The 25,956-nt window shown below is 36.3% G+C and overlaps 1 protein-coding gene across 1 annotated transcript in view; it reads left to right on the top strand.

Annotated features, from left to right (window-relative positions):
• LOC103083119 (echinoderm microtubule-associated protein-like 5) overlaps window positions 1–25,956 on the top strand; it is a gene marked incomplete at its 3' end in the record, with an annotated part of 89,686 nt that overhangs the window by 54,462 nt on the left and 9,268 nt on the right. Inside the window, exons 6-10 of the mRNA XM_007452561.1 lie at window positions 812–880; window positions 2,298–2,483; window positions 4,399–4,534; window positions 5,835–6,036; window positions 24,783–24,920. Of these exons, the coding sequence (XP_007452623.1) occupies window positions 812–880; window positions 2,298–2,483; window positions 4,399–4,534; window positions 5,835–6,036; window positions 24,783–24,920 (731 nt within the window). The remainder of the gene's footprint in view (window positions 1–811; window positions 881–2,297; window positions 2,484–4,398; window positions 4,535–5,834; window positions 6,037–24,782; window positions 24,921–25,956) is intronic.

Raw genomic sequence — 25,956 nt, 5'->3', positions numbered from 1 at the left:
CTAAAGACTATCACTTGGTAAATTTTTAGAGGTAGTAAGCCTATTAGGTGATTATGCAGGCAGATATCAAAGAAACATGGTAAAGACTACCAGATAGCAGAATTGTTTTTTATCTGTTATGAGATTATTTTTCAAATATTAATTTTTCTTTCATTTATTATTAAGTATATATTTAATGCATATTTTATTTCAGCTGGGTTTTTTCTTGTTTGATTTTGTAACAAAAATTGTTTGTGTGTATTTATAATTTATGGAACCTTAGAAAAAAATGAAGCCTGGGGATCTCCAAAATGTAAGTTAGTTTTGTTTGACCCATAAACAATTAAAAAAACCTGAAAGCTAGAAACAGAATTTTTACTGTGAAATAAATGTTTGGATCTTTTATGTAAGTAATTCTGTGTGATAGAAAGCTACAAAAATGTCTCTATTTCTGGCTGTATAAATGTTATGTATGTTCTATTAATTATCTTTCCTCTTTAGAAATTATGCACTTACCTGCCTCATTCCCTGTTTCTGTTGAATCATTCTTGCTATTTATAGACCAAATTTTTTTTAAAAATTAGAAAGAGGTGTTAATTTTCACTCCACTAGTAGTTTCATATGGTTCATAGAAACTAAGAAATCGTTTTTATTCCTTATCATTTACATACTTTATTTCTCAGAGGATCTTGAAGTGTAGGGTTCTGATTATTATTTATTGAGGAATATTGTTTTATGATATGTAGGGTTTGGGGCTCTTTGGGCTTTTGGACAGAATTCTTAAATGATTCTGAAAATAAGTATTTTAACCATGAATCTGATTTGTTTACAGATATTTGATATTTCTTGGGATGTGTACCAGCCAAATAAACTGGTCAGCTGTGGTGTAAAACATATCAAGGTACTAGAAGGGTCTTGCTTTATAATAGTCATGATTACTTATTCTCTGCCACTAAGCACATATCACACTACAATTTAGGATATATATATATATACACACACACACACACACACATACACGCACACATATTTGTGTGTGTATATATACGTGCGTGGGTATATATATATATATATATATATAGAGAGAGAGAGAGAGAGAGAGAGAGAGAGAGACAGAGAGACAGAGAGAAACAGAGAGGTGGATGAAAAAGAGATTAGTATGGTGCTCTCCGATATTTTCAAAGCTGAGCAATTCCTTTACTTGTAAAGCTTAAAAATAAGAAAGATACACATTTGGAATAATTTGTTCATTTTTGGAAGAAGATAGGGAAGTCAAACATAAATCTTCATGATGAGGGTTTTTGTTCTTTTATGTGGATTCAGGTAAAGTTAATGTTTGCAGAAAGAAAGAAATGAATATGGGGCAGGGCAGGAGTATACACATTACATAGTTCTGCACAAAGAAGTTAGGTCCAGAGAATAAGTTCAACTTTATAATAAGTAAATTACCACTTAAAGTAATATGATTTTATTAATATTATGTACTTAAAATATCTTACCTGATCTTCAGGATCTTATTCTAAGACCTAAAGATCTAAGTTTAAAATCTGAAGCCTTAAAGAACTAAAAATGATCACTTATCCATTCAAATAGCTAATTAATGCTTTAATCAATGTATGATTTTTAAATTTAAAAATCTCCGTGATTTCTGTGCATAAGTATAGCTGGTTCTCTTCCTTTCAGTAAGTCCCAATTTCAGTCTATTTTTTTCTTCTAAATTAGTGATTCTCAATTTTGGCTGCATATTAAAATCACCTGGGGGAAATTAATGACACAATATACCTGAACCCCCACTGAAATAAATTGAGACAGAATCTCAGGAGAGTGAAGCCCAGGTATCCAAATGATTTTGATGCTCAGCAGGAGTTAAGAACCATTGTTCTAGAATCCACATCAGTGCTGTCCCATAGAGTAACCGCTAGTTAGATGTGGCTCTTGAGCGTTTGAAATGTGACTGCCAGTGTGACTGAAGAAATGAATATTAGCTTCATTTTCATTGCTAACCCTTTTAATCTGTCTAAAAAAATTATGTAGTTTTTTTTTCAGAAACCTAAGGGAAACACAGCATATTTTTAAAATAATTTAGTTCAACCCCCCCTTATTCTTACAGTAAGGATTGAAACAGTGATTTATCTGCTATAACATAGCTAATGACAACACTAAGATAAGGGTGTGAACATTGAACGCTATTGTATCATAAGGGAGTTTCTTAGGTAATTTCTAGTCTGCTGCTCTAATATAGCATCAAAGTATTGGAAATGTTTTTGGTTATATTATGAGCATTCTTTGGTAATTCGATTATATTATGTACTTTTTAGTTCTGGAGTTTATGTGGAAATGCTCTGACCCCCAAACGAGGGGTCTTTGGTAAGACTGGTGACCTTCAGACAATATTGTGCCTGGCCTGTGCAAGGGATGAATTAACGTATTCTGGTGCACTCAATGGGGATATATATGTTTGGAAAGGAATTAATCTTATACGAACAATACAAGGAGCTCATACTGTAAGTATATTTAAATATTTTAAATACTTTTAGGTATTAATTACTTACCTTCTTGTCTTAGAACAAAAGGTTCCATAATATAGCAGACTTTCTGTTCAATTCAGTAACTTGAAAACTACTATTACAATTGAATTAATTTGTCTATTTGTTTTCAAGATTTCAATGAAGAAACATTATGCAATTAAATTAGTATAATTATTACTTTGTTCAAACCATTGCTTTAGTATGGTGTCTTTTTCATTGTTGAAAAAAAGTTTGTTAGATTTAACCTAAAAGTATCCTAGATTAACCACATTAGAATAAAACTAGTGCTTTTGTAGCCAATTTACCAGTGGGAAATTTGGGGATAGCTCTAGGATAAAATTAACTTTTAATTTTAATATCATTGATTCATTAAGTGAGTGGCAGAGGAATTTAATTTTTGTACTTCATGAGATTTTCATATAAATAAGTTATCAGGAAGAAAAAAAAAAGCTGTTGTTAAAGCCTTTTAGTGTTTAGTCCCTTTTAGGGACTTCCCTGGCTGTCCCAGGTTCGATCCCTGGTCGGGGAACTAAGATCCCACATGCCATGTGTTATGGCCAAAAACAGTTTAAAAAAAAAACAAACAAAAACCTTTTAGTGTTTTTTGATTTGGGCTTTTTTAGCAGTTGAGTCCCTCACATAGTGAGGGGAGCTAGAGAGCACAGAGCTGCCATATTGGTAGCAGGACAATCTCAAGTAGAAAAGTGATTACATATATTAATATGAATCACTATTCAATATATATTACATATTAAGTATATTAAAGAACCACTTAGAGCAGGACTTGCTTTAAGCAAAATGCCTAAAGACCAGAAATAGCAGATTCTAGCAAAGGTTTTGGCAATTCACATTTTCACCATCAATATATAAAAATACCAGTTTCTTCCTCATACTCATCAGCAGAGGTTGTGTCCACTCTTGTAAATTTTTGCTTGTCTTCTGGGTGAAAAATAATAACTATTTGTTTTAGTTTGCTTTCCTGTCTATTTGTGAAATTTCATGTATTTATTGACTAGAGTTGACCCTTGAACAACATGGGTTTGAACTACAAGGGTCCACTTGTATGCAAATTATTTTCAATAGCAAATACTGTAGTACTACACAATTTGTGGTTGGTTGAATCCATGGATACCGCAGAACTTGCAGATATGGAGAACCTTGGATGTGGAGGTCCAATTCTAAGTTTTACTAGAATTTTCAACTACACAAAGGTCGGCACCCCTAACACCTGCATTGTTCAAGGGTCAACTGTACTTGAATTTCCTTTTCTATTAATTGGCTTTTCTTATCCTGTACTCTTTTTTTGTTACTGTTGTTGTTGGATTTTCTTTCCTTTATTCATTTGTTCATATTCAATATTATTATCCAATATTATTCATATTCAGTATTATTCATATTAGGGATATTAACCTTTTGACAGTCATACACAATGCAAATATTTCCCCAGTTTGTTTTTTTACAATATCTTTTCTCATATGAAAAATTGAAAATTTTTCCTTTATGCCTTGGTGGGTAACCTGCCATGCTTAAAAAGTTCTCTCACAGCCCAAAGTTACGTAAGTGTTCTGACTCTTCTAATATATTTGTTTCATTTTTTACATTTAGAATTTGGTCTGCATGTTTTTGTTTTTGTGTAATTCATTTCTATATATGGTATAAGGTTTAACTGAATTTTCTTTTATGTTATGCCCATATCATTAAATACCACCTTGGTCACGTATTGAGTTCCTGTATATGCATATATTTGTTTCTAGATTATCATTTGTGTTTTCTGATGTATTTGATTATTCCTATGCCATATCAAAAAAATTTTCAGTGGATTTCTACCATCATATATAGTGTATTTTCTTAAAAAGTATATATTGTTAAATTATTTTATTCCCTCTTCTAGGCGGGAATTTTTAGCATGAATGCTTGTGAAGAAGGCTTTGCTACTGGTGGCAGAGATGGCTGTATTCGTCTTTGGGATTTAACTTTTAAACCAATAACTGTGATTGATCTCAGGGAGACAGACCAGGGGTACAAAGGTAATAACAGAACAAATATCTCATTACTAGGCAAATTCTAAATATACCAAGGGTTGTTGGTTTCTTTCAGTAAACTTAAAAGTATGTTTTGTAAAATAAATGAGACTTATATTTGCTCCTTCATACATTTTAATTAAAATCCTTCTGCTGAAGAGGAGAAATTTTGCCTGAAGACCATCTATGTTTAGTGTTATGACAGAGGTTCTTTTCATGTCTAATGCCTGTTATAATGGGACCTACAGAGAGACGTGATAGGTACTTACTTTGGTAACCTTAAATTTTGAAAATATTTTACTATTAGAATGCTAAATGTAACTGTTTAGCAAATAAACTGTTGAAAATAGTGTGTTGAGAGCTAGGGGAACTTTTGTTTAGGATTAAATTCACGTATATGTGTTTTTCCTTCATCCAAATTTGTCAGCAATCAGGAGATAATTTTTTCTTTGGGGAGGTTTTTAAAAATTGATGTAATAAAACAGAATCTTTCACTATAAAAGTAAATGTATTATCCACTAGTGTGGTATTATAAGAGAGGACTGGAAGTATTAGATGTGTGACCTTGAGCTGCATACCTCATCTGTAAAATGAGAATAAGAGTAGCTATTTCAGAGAATTAAATGAGCTAATATATGTAAAATATTTAGAAGAGTGTCTGGCACATAACGATCATCCAGTAAGTGTTAACTGTTATACCGTTTTCATTAGTTTTGCTGAGCATTATTGTATTTTAAAGTTTACAAAATAATTTGACACTTTTTCTTATTTGATTCTTACATTGTAAGTTACACAGGAGCTTAATGTTGACCATACTATATAGATGAGAAAACTGAGGAAAACACTAGCTTTCCTGAGGTTACAAAAGGGATTGTATATAGAAAAAGTAGAAGTCTCTCTTCTTGATGATTTTATGAGCACATTGAAGAAATGAAATATAAACACGAGAAAAGTCAGATTATTATAAGAGAAAAATAGTACAGTTCTTGAATTCTGAATAATTACTCTGTGGATGATGCACACTGTTGTTATAATAAGCCTTTGGCTGAGGAAGTGATCAGACTATGACTGATGTTGTCCAGTAAGGAAGAAGAGTGTATTTCCTGAAGGATGGGTAGAAATTAAGTATATAGAAATAGAAATAGTCCACATAGAAAACAGTACAGATAAATGAAGAAAATGTGTGGATCCAAGACTTTCAGAATCCTTTTATCTTATATCTAAGGTATAAAAAATAACAGTGGTTTAGGCAGATTGGCATTCTGTTATTACAGTACTGATCTTAAATACAATTCAATTTGACTAGGTTTGTCTGTAAGGAGTGTTTGTTGGCGAGGTGACCACATTCTAGTTGGAACACAGGACAGCGAAATTTTTGAAATTGTGGTGCATGAAAGAAACAAACCTTTCCTAATTATGCAAGGGCATTGTGAAGGTGAACTTTGGGCACTTGCCGTCCATCCTACTAAACCTTTGGCTGTGACTGGAAGTGATGATCGTTCAGTCAGGTAAGCAATTCTTAAAGTAATTGCATAGGCTGGAATTTGAATTTGTCCTTAGGGAAACATAAGAAAAACTTAAAAAAAAACCCCTTAGTTTAAAATTTTATCTGCTTATGGTGTAACAAATGAACATAATAGGTGCTTAAAATTAATAGAATTAACAACTATTTATAAGATTTGGGTTTTTCTCTTAAAAACCTAAGTTGGAGTTTGTTCCATATCAAAATGTACAGGATTACCTTTTTAACAGCTATATAATATTCCACTGTGTATTGTAATTTATTCAATTAATCTGTCGTTGATGGGAGTTTAGGTTCTTCCAGTATTGTGCTTCTAAATACACTGCTTGCAGCGAGCGAATGTCTTTATACCTTTGCCATTTTTTACATGTGTAAATATGAATGTTTCTATGGTAAATTCTTCACAGTGTTCAAAAGACATATGCATTTAAAATTTTGGTAGATAATGCTTTACACAGAGGCAATAACAATTTACATACCTTACAGCAATGTGTGACAGTGCCTGTTTTCCCACACCCTTGCCAGCACTAATTATTACCCCAAAAGGTGAAAAATGGTATCTTGTTATGTTTTGAAAACATGCTTTTCTCTCATACTGAGGGGTCTTGAGTATATTTTCATACGTTTGGAGGACATTTGTATTTCCTTTTCTTTGACCTGTCTGTTCAAGCTCTTTGTGTATTTTCCATTAGTACATTGGTCTTTTTCTAATTATTTTAATATAGGATCTAATACCTGTCTACATATGAAAGCAGCAATTAGCCTTTTGTCTATGAGTGGTTTTTAAAGTGTGATTCCTGGACCAGCAGCATGAGCATTACAGGGGAACTTGTAAGAAATGCAAATTATCGTGCATTATACAGGACCTTGTATCAGAAATCCACCAATTTGGGGGTTTCCAGGTAGCTGTGATGTACACTAAAGTTTGGGAACTACTGGTCAGTGATGTGAGTTGAGATATTTTTTCCACTTTGATGTCTTTGTTACTTGCTTTTTTAGTATGTTTAGGTTTTTTGCTATGAAGAAGTTTTTGTTGTTATTTTGTTTTATGCAGCTGAATTTACCAGCATTTTCTTTTATGACTTCTGAGTTTTCTAGCATAGAGAAATCCTCCCTAAAGTTAAAAAGTTTTCCAATATATTTTTCTAGTACATTAGTGGGTTTATTTTTTATGTTTAACTCCTAATCTGTGTAAAGTTTACTTTAGTATAAGAAGTGAGGTGGGGATGCAACCTAATTCTTTCCAGATAACTACTGATATTTTAAATGGTATGTTAATCAATCATGCCATTTACTATCTCTGTGTTACTTAGTTTTATGTAGGTGGGCGATGCCGTAGCTCTGGGTTCACATAGAAACTCTCTGTGGGGCTACACTTCATCCACATGGTTTGCTAGGAACTATTGTTTAGTTTCTTGCATTTTAGGAGGACTGCTGTCATTAGCTGCTGCATAACTATGAAAAAAGGACAACTGGTGCTTTAAAAAGTAACTGTGTTACCTGTAAACTGGGTTCACCTCTTGGTGGGTGTCAAACCAAAAGACACAATCAAGCCAAAGATTGGGAGAAGGATTTATATTACTTGAAGCAAGTAAGGAGAACACCAGGGACCTTTCCCAAACCAGTGTCTCCCCGAATAGCAAAATTGGGGAAGTTTTAAGCTAAGGGCATATATTCATGAAGGGGCTTGGGCAGAAGAGAATTCAGCATAGAATTAGGGCAAAAGTCAACAGAGTCCAAGCTTTAGTTGATTGAAATCACAAGGGTCAGAAAAGGTCAAAATCATCATCCATTAGGTTCCAGTTGATATGGTAGTTGAGCACTTCTGGCTAATCTTTACCACTAAAACAGAACTGGGAGATTTTACAATTGATTTAGGTCATTTGATTCTGCATTCTTTTGTTTCCTTAAGGTCATTAATTACTGAGACCTGTACAAGGACAAGCAGTGTGGCCAGGCTTAGATCACAAAATGACCTAGGCCAAAAATGACCTGTCAAGAAGGCCATGCCTGTTTCTCTTTCTCTGGAGACTCCCTATTCTATCTGCTTACAGTTGCTCAGACTTTTGTTTCTATTACTGGTGGGCAAGTTATTCAGAAAGAACTCTTCCTTTGAAAACAACTAAAAATGCTGGTTAAAATGTAAATCACCTTTAAACTGTTCTTTGAACAGTTTAAAGGAACTATCAGACAAGTTGGGGAAAAAAAAGGGAATTTAGGAGCAGTTGTGGGCCAAAACCACTTTTGCACTGAGGGCATTTTTCTTCCCTTGATTAAACTTGGGCTCTTTATGGCTTTCTACTGGGGCATAGGGGCAGAAGTCAAGACCAGGGCTTGCCCAAGGGGAGTAGTCCAAAATACTATGCTAGAACTATAGATTAGGCTATGAAAAAGTATCCCTTGCAAATTTATGTGGGGATGGCTTTATTAAATGATTCATGAATTGGGCAGCATCCCATTTAGAAAGTAGAAAAGTGCTCTGAGGAGCTGTACAAAATGGAAGGTTTTTGAAGGCAGAAAAAGGGTGGGACAAGAAAGTCAAAAACAAAAGAAAGGATTATTTCAGGCAAGGTCACCTTCCTTTGAGGGAGGTGGGGGTGGGGGGGTGGAGGGTGATCAATCTATCATGCAGATTACCTCATTACTGTTGATCAGGAAATTCCAGACTGATTGGTTTAAAATTCCACTCTTGGGAGAAGCTGAAACTGCAGTTAGGTTAGTTATTAAGTTTTGGTTTGTTGATGTGAGGCTTAGCACAAGTGACTCCATTTTGGGCCTGTTGTTTCTTTTCTTTTCTCCCTCCCTCCCTCCCTTCCTCCCTTCCTCCCTTCCTTCCTTCCTTCCTTCCTTCCTTCCTTCCAACAGTTTCAAATAAGTTCTGCTTTTGCCTTATAATTTTAGGTTGAATTTATTAAGAAACAGTATCAAATGTGCAGCAAAAGCTAATTTCTAAAGCCATTCAGTGTTTAATAATGGTAGTTGAGGGAGTTCCCTGGCAATCCAGTGGTTAAGACTCTGTGCTCCTGATGCAGGGGGCACAGGTTTGATCCCTGGTCAGGGAAGTAAGATCCCGCATGCCACGCAGCACAGCCAAAATAATAATAATAATAATAATGGTAGTTGAGGGCAATTTTGATTTAGAAAAATTTCAGTCTTGGCTCTGAGATCAAAATATCATAATAAAACTTTACCATTGCTAAGCCATTAACCTGCTGTGTAGTAGGGCAAGTCAGGATTTTTAGCTACTGTTCCTGATAAAAACTCAGAACCAGTAATGGTTAAATCCACTGGAGAAAATGAAGTTCACCATTAACACTATTGGTTCTAAAACACATGATTCAAGTGTGTGTGTGTGTGCAAAATACTTGCAAAAGAATAATACAGTGAATACTCATAGGCTTTAAACAACTTACATTTTTAAGTAAATTTGTAAATTTGTCCAAGCCATTTTTCCCCATAGATATTTTTATACCCCAATGTGGTATAAAAATACATTGTATTGGATTATTGCTTTCTCACTAATGTCTTTGAAAATATTCTAGCCTGTAGTTGTTTCATGCAAACTATTCGTAGAAGCTAATTCTTTATCACTTCAAACTTGCCATTGACTCCTCAAATAAACAACTGAATTGTATTAGTAACATCTGTTGACTTATCAACACTCAAAGAAAACCACTCAAAAGTATTCGCCTTGTTTTAAATTAACTGTTGGTGTTATTCCCAACACACTCAACTCTTTAAGCAACTGTTCTTGCCAAAAGGCTAATTGTCTTAAACAAGTTTTTTATTGGACACATTTCTTCAGCTACTGCAATCTAAAATGATTTAGTTAATCCATTACCAATAGACAGCTTTCTTTGTTTGTATAACAGATGAGCCACTCAGAAACTTACTTTTGTAAGTAAAACCTCATTCTGCTATAATTTTAAATTTCTGATTTTTCTGACCATTGCTTTCCTGTGAGTTGAAAATATTGTGATGAGTGCTTAGTCTGGTAATGTTAATGTATCTTTGTATTCTGTCATTGCATAATAAACATAATGCATTACCATCTAATTCAGTAGCGGTGTAATCCACACTCCACTGTGCCTTAAAAACACAACATTCGAAGTTCACTTTTCTCTTTTTTTCTCTTGTTTTGACATGATGGGTTTCTGCTGGAAATAAAAAATAATAAAATGCCATGATGTGACAATACACATAGGACTCAGAATTCTATCAGATTATAATTGTGTCACTGCAATTTGCAGTGCACCAAAGTAGTGCAAGGTGATCTGTGTCACATACCATCTACTGTGTTTTGCAAGCACTCAGGTCCACCTCTGTAGTATGAAAGCAGCCATAGACAATATGAAAACAAACCAGTGTGGCTGTGTTGCCATAAAAATTGATCTATGGACACTGAAATTTGAATTTCATATAATTTTCTCATGTCTTAAAGTGTCATTCTTTGAAAAATTTTTTCAACCGTTTAAAAATGTAAAAGCAAGGAGGAGGATCAAGATGGTAGAGTAGGAAGACATGGAGCTCACCTTCCCCCACAAACACATCAAAAATACATCTACATGTGGAGTAATTCTCATGGAAAACTAACTGGAAACTGACAGAAGAACTCCTATACAACCAAAGCTGCAAGAAATATTTTCATATAACTGGGTAGGATGGAACAAAAAGATATCAGGTCAGGACCTGCACCCCTGGGAAGGATCTGAAAGGAGAAGGTCTGCATGGAAGGACCCTTGCCTTGGAGAGCAAGCAGGTTGAGCTACAATCTGGGCTTCCCAGTCCGAAGATCCTACGCAGAGGAGACAAGCCCCCTTACCTTCTGGGAGAACCACTGGGACAGACAGAAGGGCTAGAGCAGCCTAGACTCTACTTGCAAGGAGCATGCACATGCTGACTTGCCAATAGTCAGGGTGGAGAGAGCCCTGCACTGGTGTCTGCCACCTCACCATACTCCCCAGTCTGAATGGGGCAAACACCCTGGCCCCGCTTGCTCCACACCACAGCCTGGCATGAGATCTGGGCCAACCAGGCCCTGGGAAAAGACGCAGAGACAGACCGTGGGCCTAGGGTGGCGGTGACCCTTGTCAGCACACACAGGAGCATGCAGCAGTTGGTCTCCCAGTGAGAGTGCCCTGTTCCCACTCACTGCACACTGCAGATTAGCGTTAGATCTGGGGGCAGACAAGTCCTGGGAGAAGACTGCCACAGAGGCAGCCCATATCTCTGGCAGCAGTGCAGCCTCAATTCCTGCAGCCACAGTACCCTGACCCCCAGCCTACTCCACACCACAGCCTTGTGCTAGATCTGGGATGAACACAACAGAGGAAGGGATGCAACCTCGGCCTGCTTCTAAGTGGAGCTGCAGATGCCTACACAGGCGGCATGTAGGTCCTCTGTGAGTGCACAGGCCTCATTTGCTTCAGCACTCACTTCCTTTGGGGCAAGGCACACACTCATGGGCAACAGAGCCTGGTCAAGCCCGACCCTCAGGGCTTCTACTCCAACAACTGAGGAGCAGACCCTGTCCCTGACAGGGTGGCAATAGCCATGGAGCAGAGAGGGAGTCCTGCCTTATGCCCTGAACAGGCTTTAGATCCTCCAGCACCAACTGCCACCCCCTCCCCCACCTTATATGCACCATAAATTCCTGGTAGAAAAGGGACATGACTTACGCATTTTTATGCACCCAGGGCCTAGAGAAGTGTTCAAAAAAGAGCATATGGTCTACAATGAATATTGTCCTTAGGTTGTAAATCAGGAAGGATAAAACACACTACTGTGCATTTCTCTTAATATAGCACCATTTTGTGTAGTACTTATTCTTTCTTCCTTTTTTTCAATATTTTTTATTACACAGTTATAAATATGGGAATTTATTCTTATTAAAAAGTATATTAATTTCCTCCCCCAAAGTAACCACTGGTTTAGCTTGATGGGCACCCTTCAGGATTTTTCAAAATTATTTATTTGTTTACTTTTAATAACAGCTTTATTGAGATAGACTCCACATACCATAAAATTCCCTCTTTTAAAGTGGAACAATTCAGTGGCTCTTAGCATTTTCACAGAGTTGTGCAACCATTACCATTATCTAATTTTAGAACATTTTAATCACCCTATTAGGAATCATTTCCTCTTCCCCCCCTTCCCCCACCCCCCCCACCCCCTCCCGATCAAGAGGATAATGGCCAGGATACCCTGGGGAAAGATGTGGCTGGCATTCACACCAAAACCAGCCCTTGCACCAAGGGCATTGGACACACATAGTCTGCACAGGGACACTCCCAGATAAAAACATCCCTATAAGACTGTAGTCAATAACAGTCTCTCCTAAATTCATAGAGACAGAGAAAGTTAAGTAAAATGAAAAGGCAGACGAACTACTCCCAATTGAAAGAAAAAGAGCAATTCCCTGAAAGAACAAATAATGAAAGAGAGCTCACCAGTCTACCAGACCCCAAGTTCAAAAAGGTGATAATAAAAATGCTAACTGAATTAAGGATTATTGATAGGAAAGCAGATCACTGTAACAAGGAACTAGAAACCGTAAAGATAAACCAGTCAAAAACAGACAATTCAAAAAAAAGAAAAAAAAATGGACAACTCAATTGCTGAGGTAAAAACCAATCTAGAAGCAACAAATAGCCAACTAAATGACACAGAAGAATGAATAAGTGATCTGGAAGATAGAATAATGGACATCACCCAATCGGAACAGCAGAGAGAAAGACAAGTGAAAAAAAAAAAGCAATATATGTGACCTATGGGATAATATAAAATGTGCCAACCTATGCATAATAGGAGTTCCAGAAGGAGAAATGGGAGAGAAGGGGATCGAAAATGTATTTAAAGAAATTATAGCTGAAAACTTTCCCAAACCTAAAGAAGGAAACATACACAGGTACAGGAAGCACAGAGGGTCCCAAACAAGATGAACCCAAACAGACCCACATGTAGACATATCATAATTAAAATGGTAAAAGTTAAAGAGAGGGTTCTAAATACAGCAAGAGAAAAACAAAGAGTCCATTACAAGGGAACTTCCATAAAGATAACGCTGATTTCTCTGCAGAAACTTTGCAGGCCAGAATGGAATAACATGATATATTCAAAGTCCTGAAAGGGAAGAACCTGCAACCTAGGATACTCTACCCAGCAAGATTATCATTTAGAATAGAAGGAGGGATAAAGAATTTCTCAGACAAGCAAAAATTAGATTTCAGCAATACTACACCTATCCTGAAAGAAATATTGAAGGAGCTTCTCTAAATAGAAAAGAAGCAAGAATCTATAGGAAAGGGAAAAATCACAGTAGGAAAGGCAATATATAGTAAGGATTGAAGGTCACTTAAATGAGCCAGATGTAGATGAAAAATCAGTAAAAAAAAAAAATTGTATAAGTGATTATAATAAACAGTAAAATAAAAGCATGAAAATGTAAAATAGAACATCAAAATTACGAATTGTGAGGGAGGGGAATATAAAATGTAGATCTTGTATAATGTGTTTGAACTTGAATGACTGTCAGTTTAAAGCAAGTAGATATAGTTATGAGTCAACATACTAGAACTCTGTGGTAACCACAAATCAAAAACACATAATAGGGAGACTTCCTTGGCAGTCCAGTGGTTAAGACTTCACCTTCGAATGCAGGGGGCCCGGTTTCGATCCCTGGTCAGAGAACTAGATCCCACATGCATGCCACAACTAAGAGTTCACATGCCACAACTAAGGAGCTGTCGAGCCACAACTAAGGAGCCAGTGTGCCGCAACTAAGGAGCCGGCAAGCCGCAACTAAGTAGCCCACCTGCTGCAACTAAGTAGCCCACTTGCTGCAACTAAGGACCAGGCAGGCTGCAACTAAGGAGCCTGCCTGCTGAAACTAAGACCCAGTGCAACCAAATAAATAAAAAAATAAATAGAAAGATAAAGAAGGGCATTGTATAGTGATAAAGGAATCAGTACAAGAGGAGAATATTATACTCATTAACATACATGCTCCCAATATAGGAGCACCTACATATATAAAACAAATACAGACATAAAGGGAGAAATTGACAATAACACAATAATAGTAGGAGACTTTAACACTCCACTGACATCAATGGACAGATCATCCAGACAGAAAATTAATAAGACAACAGAGGTCCTAAATGACGTAGTAGATTAGTTGGACTTAATATCTACAGGACACTACATCCAAAAAAGAGTACACTTTCTTTCCAGTTGTGCATGGAATGTTCTCTAGGTTGGACCACACATTAGGTCAGAAAACAAGCCTCAGTAAATTTAAGAGAATAGAAATTATTTCAAGCATTTTTTCTGACCACAACAGTATGAAACTAGAAATCAACCACAGAATGAAAAACAGGAAAAGAACAACCACTTGGATACTAAACAACATGCTACTAAAATACCAATGCGTCAATAATGAAATCAAAGAAGAAATCATAAAATACTTAGAAACAAAAATGAAAACACAACTTTACAGCATCTATGGATGCAGCAAAAACAGTTCTAGGAGGGAAGTTCATAGTGATACAGGCCTTATTCAAGAAACAGGAAAAATCTCAAACAACCTAACCTACCAACTAAAAGAATTGGAAAAAGAACAAACAAAACCCAAAGTCAGCAGAAGGAAGGAAATAATAAAGATCAGAGAGGAAATAAATAGAGATCAAAAAACCAATAGATCAATAAAACCAAGAGCTGGTATTTTGAAAAGATGAACAAAATTGACAAACCTCCAGGCAGACTCACCAAGAAGAAAAGAGGATCCAACTAAACAAAATAAGAAATGAAAGAGGAGAAATAACAACTGATACCACAGAAATACTAAAAAATCATAAGAGCATACTATGAACAGTTACATGCCAACAAATTGGACAACGTAGAAGAAATGGAAAAGTTTCTAGAAGCATAACTGCCATAACTGAATCAAGAGGAAACATAATTTGAACATAGCAATCACTAGAAGTGAGATAGAATCTGTAGTAAAAACAAAAACAAAAAAACAGCCTCCCTGCAAACCGAAGTCTAGGACCAGACGGCTTCACTGGAGAATTCTACCAAACATACAAAGAATTTATACCTATCCTTCTCAAACTATTCCAAAAAATTGAAGAGAAGGGAACATTCCCAAATTAATTCTGTGGGGCAACCATCACCCAGATACCAAAACCAGACAGAGACACTACAGAAAAAAAATTACCAGTCGATAATCTTTGATGAATACAGATGCAAAAATCCTCACCAGAATATTAGCAAACCGAATCCAGCAATACATTAAGAGGATCATACACCATGATCAAATTGGATTCGTTCCAGGGTCACAAGGATAGTTCAGCATACTCAAATTAATCACTGTGATGCACTGTATTAACAAAAGAAAAGACAAAAACCACATGATCAACTCAACAGATGCAGAAAAAGCATTTAAAAAAATTCAGTATCCATTCATGATAAAAACTCTCACCAAAGTGGGTATAGAGGGAACATATCTCAACATAATAAAAGCTGCTTATGACAAGCCTACAGCCAATGTAATACTCAACAGTGAAAAGCTAAATGCTTTCCCACTGAATTCAAAAACAAGACAAGGATGCCTAATCTCACCGCTTCTATTCAACATAGTATTGGAAGTGCTAGCCACAGAAATCAGACAAGAAAAAGAAATGAGGTATCCAAATTATAAAGGAAGAGATAAAACTGTAACTATTTGCAAATGACATGATACTCTACATAGAGAACCCTGAAGTCTTCACACAAAAACTATTAGAACTAATAAATGAATTTATCATGGTAGCAGGATACAAGATTAATATACAGAAATCTGTTGCATTTCTTTATACTAATAAGGAAATATCAGAAAGAAAAACATTTTTTAAATTCCATTTAAAATCACATCAAAGAAAAAATAACTAGGAATAAGCTTAACAGAGGAGGTGAAAGACCTATGCACTGAAAACTACAAAATATTGAAAAAGGAAATTGAAGATGATTCAAAGAAATGGAAAAACATACCATGCTTTTGGATTGGGAAAATTAATATTGTTAAAAATGTCCATACTACCCAAAGCAATCTACAGATTAAATGCAATCCCTATCAAAATACCTATGACATTTTTCACAGAACTAGAACAAATAATCCTAAAATGTATATGGAACCACAAAAGACCCAGAATTGCCAAAGAAATCCTGAGAAAAAAAGAACAAAGCTGGAGGTATAATCCTTTCAGACTTCAGAATATACTACAAAGCTGCAGTAATCAAAACAGCATGCGATTGACACAAAAACAGACATATAGATCAATGGAATCCAATAGAGAACCCAGGAATAAACTCATGCACCTGTGGTCAATCTACGACAAAGGAGACAAGAATATACAATGGAGGAAAGATAGTCTTTTCAACAGGTGATGTTAGGAAAGCTGGACAGCTACATGTAAATTAATAAAATTAGAACATTCCCTGACAGCATATACAAAAATAAATTCAAAATGGTTTAAAAACCTAAGTGTAAGACATGATACCATAAAACTCCTAGAAGAGAACATAGGCATAACATTCTCTGACATAAATCAGAGAATTTTCTCTGTTTTCTACTGAGCCCGCATGCCCCAACTACTGAAGCCTGAGCACCTAGAGCCTGTGCTCCACAACAAGAGAAGCCACTGTGATGAGAAGCCCTTGCACCACAACGAAGAGCAGCCCCTGCTCACTGCAACTAGAGAAAGCCTGTGTGCAGCAACAAAGACCCAATGCAGCCAAAAATAAATAAATAAATAAATTTATTTATTTATTTAAAAAAAGAAAGAAAAGAAGCTTACGGTCACCAAAGTGGGTGGGGGACAAATTAGGAGTATGGTATTAACACATACAAACACTCTACATAAAATAAACAATAAGAATTTACTGTATAGCACAGGGAATTATATTCAATATCTTATAATAACCTATAATGGAATATAATCTGCAAAAAAATAATAACTTAATCACTATGCTGTATACCTGAAACTAACACAATATTGTAAATCAACTATACTTCAATTAAAAAAATGCAAAACCCATTCTTAGCTTGTAGACTATACAAAGACAGGCAGTGGGCCCAGTGTGTCCCACAATCTGTGGGCATAGAAAGTCATCAGGAAGTATCATGTTTAATATTGAAAAACTGAAAGTTTTCCTTTAAAGTGAGGAAGAAGAAAATGGTGCCCACTTTCACCATTATATTTTTCATTATTTTATTCTTCACCATTATATTCAGCTACAGACTAGAAGTGTTTGTCAGCACAGTGAGCCTAAATATATATATATATATGTATATGTATATGTGTGTATATATTTTCAATAGGTGTATATATATATATATATAGAGAGAGAGAGAGAGAGAGAGAGAGAGTCTAGAGAGAGAGAGAGAGAGAGAGGGAGAGAGAGGGAGATTTTTGAATAGAAAGGAAGAAACAACTGTCATTTGCAGGTGTTATAATTGTATATGTAGAGAATTAAAAGGAAAATACAGAGAAATTATTGGAATTAAAAAGAGAATTTAGCAAAATTCCTGGATATAGAAACAATATACAAAATCATAGAAAACAGCAAAAACAAACAGAATTTTTAAAAATAAGATACTGCTATAAAATGTTTAAAAATATACTTAGTTTTGCTGATCTTTTCCTAACCTTTTAGAGTAGATACTGGTTCATTAAGTTGTAGCCTTTGTTTTGATAATATCTGCATTTAAATTTCTTCCTAAGTACTATTTCAGCTATATCCCACAAGTTTTGATATGAAATACTTCTGTTGTAATTTACTTCTAAAATGTTACTGGTTTTCATTAGAATTTTGGTCTTTGTCCTTTAGGTTATTTGGAAGTGTAATACTTAACTTTCAAACAATGGGCATTTTTTACTTATTCTTACAATTTTCTAACATTAGGGTCTGGAAAAGACTAAATTTGCATAATCTGAAGTGTTATTCTTAAAAGATTAAATATGGTGTATACCATACACCACTATACTATATATGTATCTCGCCTTTAATCAGGGTAGAAATCATCCACCTAAAATGAATGATTGGAAAAAATTAATGTTATTACATCATCTTAAAAATAAAAGATTCTGGTATTCTGCCCACCGCTCCCACAGTAGGAGCTGGTTCCGAGGACTCGCCTTTAGAGAGTAATGTGATGTTGAGACCACCTGGACTGGAGACTCTGCTTCATTATCTTCAAGGCAAGAAGAGGCAGCATGACAGTGGCCCTGTTGGTAGAGGACTTGATTTGGCACCTGAGTCTACTTCTTACTCCCTGTGTACCTGGGGCAAGTTTTCTGGTCGCTGTCAACTTCAGTTTCCTCATCTGGCTAATTGGGAGTACAGGGCCCCAGTTCATCCTCCCACAGCCCCCAGTGAGGAAGGCAGAAGAATATTCCTAGAGCTGGGGAGAGAGCAATGTTCTGCAGAGCCAGGCAGCTCAGAAACAGTCAAACTTTTCTCTAGGCCAAAAGGTCAGAATCAGAAAAGTCTGAATGAAAAATTCTGGACCAGAACTTCTGAGGTGCAGCCCACCAACCTGTGTTTTCAAAAGCCCTCAAAGTGGTTCTGATGCCCTAAAAATTGAGAGTCGCTGATTCACTCCATTTTTCTGCTTTGCTCCATATTCGGCTGAGTCCAAAATAGCCGTATGGCTGACAAGGTCTTGGTGCTCTGGCTGGCTGTCAGACCTGAGCCTCGGAGGTGGGAGAGCCGAGTTCAGGACATTGGACCACCAGAGACCTCCTGGCCCCATGTAATATCATTTGGCAAGAGCTCTCCCAGAGATCTCTGTCTCAACGATCAAGACCCAGCTCCACCCAACAACCAGCAAGCTACAGTGCTGGACACCCCATGCCAAACAACTAGCAAGACAGGAATACAACCCCATCCATTAGCACAGAGGCTGCCTAAAATTATAAGTTCACAGACACCCCAAAACACACTGCTGGACACAGCCCTGCACACCAGAGAGACAAGATCCAGCCTCATCCATCAGAACACAGGCACCAGTCCACTTCACCAGGAAGCCTACACAAGCCACTGAACCAGCCTCATCCACTGGGGGCAGACATCAAAAACAACGGGAACTACGAACCCGCAGCCTGCAAAAACGAGACCCCAAACACAGTAAGTTAAGCAAAATGAGAAGGCAGAGAAATGTACGCCAGATGAAAGAGCAAGGTAAAAACCCACCAGAGCAAACAACTTAGGAGGAAATAGGCAGTCTACCTGAAAAAGAAATCAGAGTAATGATAGTAAAGATGATCCAAAATCTTGGAAATAGAATGGAGAAAATACAAGAAACATTTAACAAGGACCTAGAAGAACTAAAGAGCAAACAAACAATGATGAACAAAACAATAAATGAAATTAAAAATTTTCTAGAAGGAATCAATAGCAGAATAACTGAGGCAGAAGAACGGGTAAGTGACCTAAAAGATAAAATAGTGGAAATAACTACTGCAGAGCAGAATTAAGAAAAAAGAATGAAAAGAAATGAGGACAGTCTCAGAGACCTCTGGGACAACATTAAATGCAACAACATTTGAATTATAGGGGGTCCCAGAAGAAGAGAAAATGAAAGGGACTGAGAAAATATTTGAAGAGATTATAGTTGAAAACTTCCCTAATATGGGAAAGGAAATAGTCAATCAAGTCCAAGAGGTGCAGTGAGTCCCATACAGGATAAATCCAGGGAGAAACATGCACCTCAATACATAAGGCAAGAAACATATTAATCAAATTATCAAAAATTAAATACAAAGAAAAATTAAAAACAGCAAGGGAAAATCAACAATTAACATACAAGGGAATCCCCATAAGGTTAACAACTGATCTTTCAGCAGAAACTCTGAAAACCGGAAGGGAGTGGCAGGACATATTTAAAGTGACGAAAGGGAAAAACCTACAACCAAGATTGCTCTACCCAGCAAGGATCGCATTCAGGTTCAACAGAGAAATTAAAATCTGTACAGGCAAGCAAAAGCTAAGAGAATTCAGCACCACAAAACCAGCTCTACAACAAATGCTAAAGGAACTTCTCTAGACAGGAAACACAAGAGAAGGAAAAGACTACAGTAAAAACCCAGAACAATTAAGAAAATGGTAATAGGAACATACATATCAATAATTATCTTAAATGTAAATGGATTAAGTGTTCCAACCAAAAAACACAGACTGGCTGAATGGATACAAAAACAAGACCCATATATATGCTGACTACAAGAGACCCACTTCAGACCTAGGGACACATACAGACTGAAAGTGAGGGGATGGAAAAAGATATTCCATGGAAATGGAAATCAAAAGAAAACTGTAGTAGCAATTCTCATATCAGACAAAATAGGCTTTAAAATAAAGACTATTACAAGAGACAAAGAAGGACACTACATGATGATCAAGGGATCAATCCAAGAAGAAGATATAACAATTGTAAATATTTACACACCCAACATAGGAGCACCTCAATACATAAGGCAAATGCTTACAGCCATAAAAGGGGAAATTGTCAGTAACACAATAATAGTAGGGGACTTTAACACCCCACTTTCACCAAAGGACAGATCATCCGAAGTGAAAATAAATAAGGAAACACAAGCTTTAAATGATATATTAACCAAGATGGATTTAATTGATATTTATAGGACATTCCATCCACAAACAGCAGATTACACTCTCCTCTCAAGTGCTCATGGAACATTCTCCAGGATAGATCATATCTTGGGTCACAAGTCAAGCCTTGGTAAATTTAAGAAAATTGAAATAGTATCAAGTATCTTTTCTCACCACAGTGCTATGAGACTAGATATCAATTACAGGAAAAAATCTGTAAAAAAACAAAAAACAAAAACAAAAACACATGGAGACTAAACAATACACTACTGAATAACCAAGAGATCACTGAAGAAATCAAAGAGGAAATCAAAAAATACCTAGAAACAAATGACAGTGAAAACACGACAACCCAAAACCTGTGGGATGCACCAAAAGCAGTTCTAAGAGGCAAGTTTATAGCAATATAATCCTACCTCATGGAACAAGAAAAATCTCAAATAAACAACCTAACCTTATACCTAAAGCAATTAGAGAAAGAAGAACAAAGAAACCCCAAAGTCAGCAGAAGGAAGGAAATCATAAAGATCAGATCAGAAATAAATGAAAAAGAAATGAAGGAAATGACAGCAAAGATCAATAAAACTAAAAGCTGGTTCTTTGAAAAGATACACAAAATTGGTAAACCATTAGCCAGACTCATCAAGAAAAAAAGGGAGAAGACTCAAATCAGCAGAATTAGAAATGAAAAAGGAGAAGTAACAGCTGACACTGCAGAAATACAAAGGGTCATGAGAGATTACTACAAGCAACTATATGCCAATAAAATGGGCAACCTGAAGGGAATGGACAAATTCTTAGAAAAGCACAATCTTCTGAGGCTGAATGAGGAAGAAATAGAAAATATAAACAGACCAATCACAAGCACTGAAATTGAAACGGTGATTAAAAATCTTCCAACAAACCAAAGCCCAGGACAAGATGACTTCACAGGAGAATTCTATCAAACATTTAGAGAAGAGCTAACACCTATCCTTCTCAAACTCTTCCAAAATATAGCAGAGGGAGGAACACTCCCAAACTCATTCTGTGAGGCCACAATCACCCTGCTACCAAAACCACACAAAGATGGCACAAAAAAAGAAAACTACAGACCCGTATCACTGATGAACATAGATGCAAAAGTTCTTAAGAAAATACTAGCAAACAGGGCTTCCCTGTCGATGCAGGGGACATGGGTTCGTGCCCCGGTCCGGGAAGATCCCACATGCCGTGGAGTGGCTGGGCCTGTGAGCCATGGCCGCTGAGCCTACGCGTCCAGAGCCTGTGCTCCGCAACGGGAGAGGCCACAACAGTGAGAGGCCCACATACCGCAAAAAAAAAAAATACTAGCAAACAGCATCCAGCAGCACATTAAAAGGATCATACACCATAATCAAGTGGGGTTTATCCTGGGAATGCAAGGATTCTTCAGTATAGTAAATCAATCAATGTGATACACCACATTCACAAATTGAAGGAGAAAAACCATATCATCATCTCAGTAGGTGCAGAAAAAGCTTTCAACAAAATTCAACACCCATTTATGATAAAAACTCTCCAGAAAGTACGCATAGAGGGAACTTACCTGAACATAATTAGGGCCATATATGACAGAGCCACAGCCAACATCATTCTCAATGGTGAAAAACTGAAACCATTTTCACTAAGATCAGGAACAAGACAAGGTTGTCCACTCTCACCACTAATATTCAACATGGTTTTGGAAGTTTTAGCCACAGCAGTCAGAGAAGAAAAAGAAATAAAAGGAATCCAAATCGGAAAAGAAGAAGTAAAACTGTCACTGTTTGCAGATGACATGATACTGTACATAGAGAATCCTAAAGATACTACCAGAAAACTACTAGAGCTAATCAATGAATTTGGTAAAGTAGCAGGATACACAATTAATGCATAGAAATTTCTTTCATTCCTATACACTAATGATGAAAATCTGGAAGAGAAATTAAGGAAACATTCCCATTTACCCTTGCAACAGAAAGAATAAAATATCTAGGAATAAACCTACCTAAGGAGACAAAAGACCTGTATGCCGAAAACTATAAGGTAGTGATGAAAGAAATTAAAGGTGATGCAAACAGATGGAGATATACCATGTTCTTGGATTGGAAGAATCAATATTGTGAAAATGACTATACTACCCAAATCAGTCTATAGATTCAATGCAATCCCTATCAAACTACCACTGGCATTTTTCACAGAACTAGAACAAAAACTTCACAGTTTGTATGGAAACACAGAAGACGCCGAATAGCCAAAGCAATCTTGAGGTAGAAAAACGGAGCAGGAGGAATCAGGCTCCCTGACTTCAGACTATACTACAAAGCCACAGAAATCAAGACAGTATGGTACTGGCACAAAAACAAATATAGATCAATGGAAGAGGAGAGAAAGCCCAGAGATAAAGCCACGCACATATAGTCACCTTATCTTCGATAAAGGAGGCAAGAATACACAATGGCAAATGACAGCCTCTTCAATAAGTGGTGCTGGGACAACTGGAGAGCTACATGTAAAAGAATGAATAAAATTAGAACACTCCCTAGCACCATACACAAAAATGAATTCAAAATAGATTAAAGACCTAAATGTAAGGCCAGGCACTATAAAACTCTTAGGGGAAAACATAGGCAGAACACTCTATGACATAAATCACAGCAAGATCCTTTTTGGCCCACTTCCTGGAGAAATGGAAATAAAAACAAACATAAACAAATGGGACCTAATGAAACTTAAAACTTACCTTTGCCCAGCAAAGGTAACCATAAACAAGACGAAAACACCACCCTCAGAATGGGATAAAATATTTGCAAATGAAGCAACTTACAAAGCATTAATCTCCAAAATATACAAGCAGCTCATGTAGCTCAATCTCAAAAAAACAAAAAACCCAATCGAAAAATGGGCAGAAGACCCAAATAGACATTTCTCCAAAGAAGATATACAGATTGCCAACAAACACATGGAAGGATGCTCCACATCAGTAATCATTAGAGAAATGCAAATCAAAACTACAATGAGGTATCACCTCACACCAGTCAGAATGGCCATCATCAAAAAATCTACAAACAATAAATGCGTGAGAGGGTGTGGAGAAAAGGGAACCTCTTGCACTGTTGGTGGGAATGTAAATTGATACAGCCACTATGGAGAACAGTATGGAGGTTCCTCAAAAATCTAAAAATAGAACTACCATATGACCCAGCAATCCCACTACTGGGCATATACCCTGAGAAAACCATAATTCAAAACCGTAATTCAGTGTTCATTGCAGCTCTATTTACAATAGCCAGGGCATGGAAGCAACGTAAATGCCCATTGACAGATGAATGGATAAAGAAGATGTGGCATATATATACAATGGAATATTACGCAGCCATAAAAAGAAAGGAAATTGAGTTATTTGTAGTGAGGTAGGTGGACCTAGAGTCTATCATACAGAGTGAGGTAAGTCAGACAGAGAAAAACAAATATCGTATGCTAACACATATATATGGAATCTAAAAAAAGAAAATGGTTCTGAAGAACCTAAGGGCAGGACAGGAATAAAGATGCAGATGTAGAAAATGGACTTGAGGACACGGGGAGAGGGAAGGGTAAGCTGGGATGAAGTGAGAGAGTGGCATTGACATATATACACTACCAAATGTAAAATAGGTAGTGGGAAGCAGCTGCATAGCACAGGGAGATCAGCTCAGTGCATTGTGACCACCTAGAAGGGTGGGATAGGGAGGGTGGGAGGGAGATGCAAGAGGGAGGGGATATGGGGATATATGTATACGTGTAGCTGATACACTTTGTTATACAGCAGAAACTAACCCAACAATGTAAAGCAATTATGCTCCAATAAATGTGTTTAAATAAATAAATAAAAGATTCTATTAACCCTTGTCATTTTAAGCATTAAGAGTACTTCTGTTTCGTAGATAAGAATTCCCAGCCACAAGCATACAGTTAAAAATCTAGGTTTATCTTGCCTCCTTAAAATGAAATTATTATTTTAACCAACAGTTTTTTCATAAAGTCTATCATTTTTTAAGCGTATGTTAACTGTTCTTTTATTTTAATTAAATGTTACAGGATATGGAGCCTAGTTGATCATGCACTAATAGCAAGGTGTAATATGGAAGAACCAATTCGTTGTGCAGCTGTAAATGTAGATGGGATCCATCTTGCCCTTGGAATGAAGGATGGCTCATTCACTGTACTTAGAGTAAGGTATGTAATAGGGTAGAAGTAGAAAGAGAGTAAATTTCTGTTAAGTGAGATAGAGTGCATAGTACTTATTTTTACCCATTTCCTTTAACCCCGTCCCTTCTTATTAACATATATTTTCTCAAATATTAGTTTCATTAAGTATAAAAAATATGTTTTTAAAAATGGCTTTGTCAGAAAATTAAGTTAACTCAAAACCCTTGGTTTGGGGGATTAAGAATGCTTAGTAGATTAATGACTAAAATTTTGAGTTAAATTTGGGTCTTGATTTCCATTTCTTGGTAGTATTGATTTTCAGTAATGATCTTCTGACATAGAAGAGGGAGAATGAGACCTTGAAACTGTTAAAAATGAGTGAATGGTTTTGTTGTTATTTGCAGATTTATGCTTTGAAAAAAATGCCTGCATCTCTCCCTTTGTTTGGGTAATTAGAAAAGTTTAAAGAATTTGTTAAAACAGCATCTTTTGTTGGATTATAGATATGTTGGATTATTGCATTCAGTTGAATTCTATACAGCCATTTAAAAATTTGCTGTAGATCCACACGTGTTCACAATGACAAGTATCTGAAATTTGTCACATCTAGTTTAATGAATCATAGGACCATCCACCCAGTTGCCCAATCCAGAAACCATTGATTCATTTCTCTCCTTTGTCTCTCATGTCTAGTTAATCACTAAATTCTGGAGAACCTAATTCCTAAATAGCTCTCAAATTCATCTATGTCCTTCCACTCTCACCACTGTACTCTTTTATAAACTTTTGCCATGTCTTACCTGGATTGGTGGAATAGCATCTCAGCTGGTCTCCTTACCTCCTATTTTGCTTCCTCAAGTCCTTTTTAACACTCTACCGTTATAGTGATGCCTTTTAAAACACATTTGTTTGCATCCCTCCTCTTTCTAACGTATGATAAAAGCATCGCACTGTCCTTAGGATGAAGTTCATAATTCTTTTTTTTTTTTTTTTTTTTTTTTGTTTAAAAAGGGGGGAAAAAAAGCAATAAGGCAAGAAAGGTTTCTTGATATTCATAAGAAGC

This window comes from Lipotes vexillifer, unplaced genomic scaffold (genome assembly GCF_000442215.2).
Source record: "Lipotes vexillifer unplaced genomic scaffold, Lipotes_vexillifer_v1.1 scaffold1692, whole genome shotgun sequence".
In the NCBI taxonomy this organism is placed as follows: Eukaryota; Metazoa; Chordata; class Mammalia; order Artiodactyla; family Lipotidae; genus Lipotes; species Lipotes vexillifer.
This window is presented reverse-complemented; position numbering and strand designations above follow the sequence as displayed.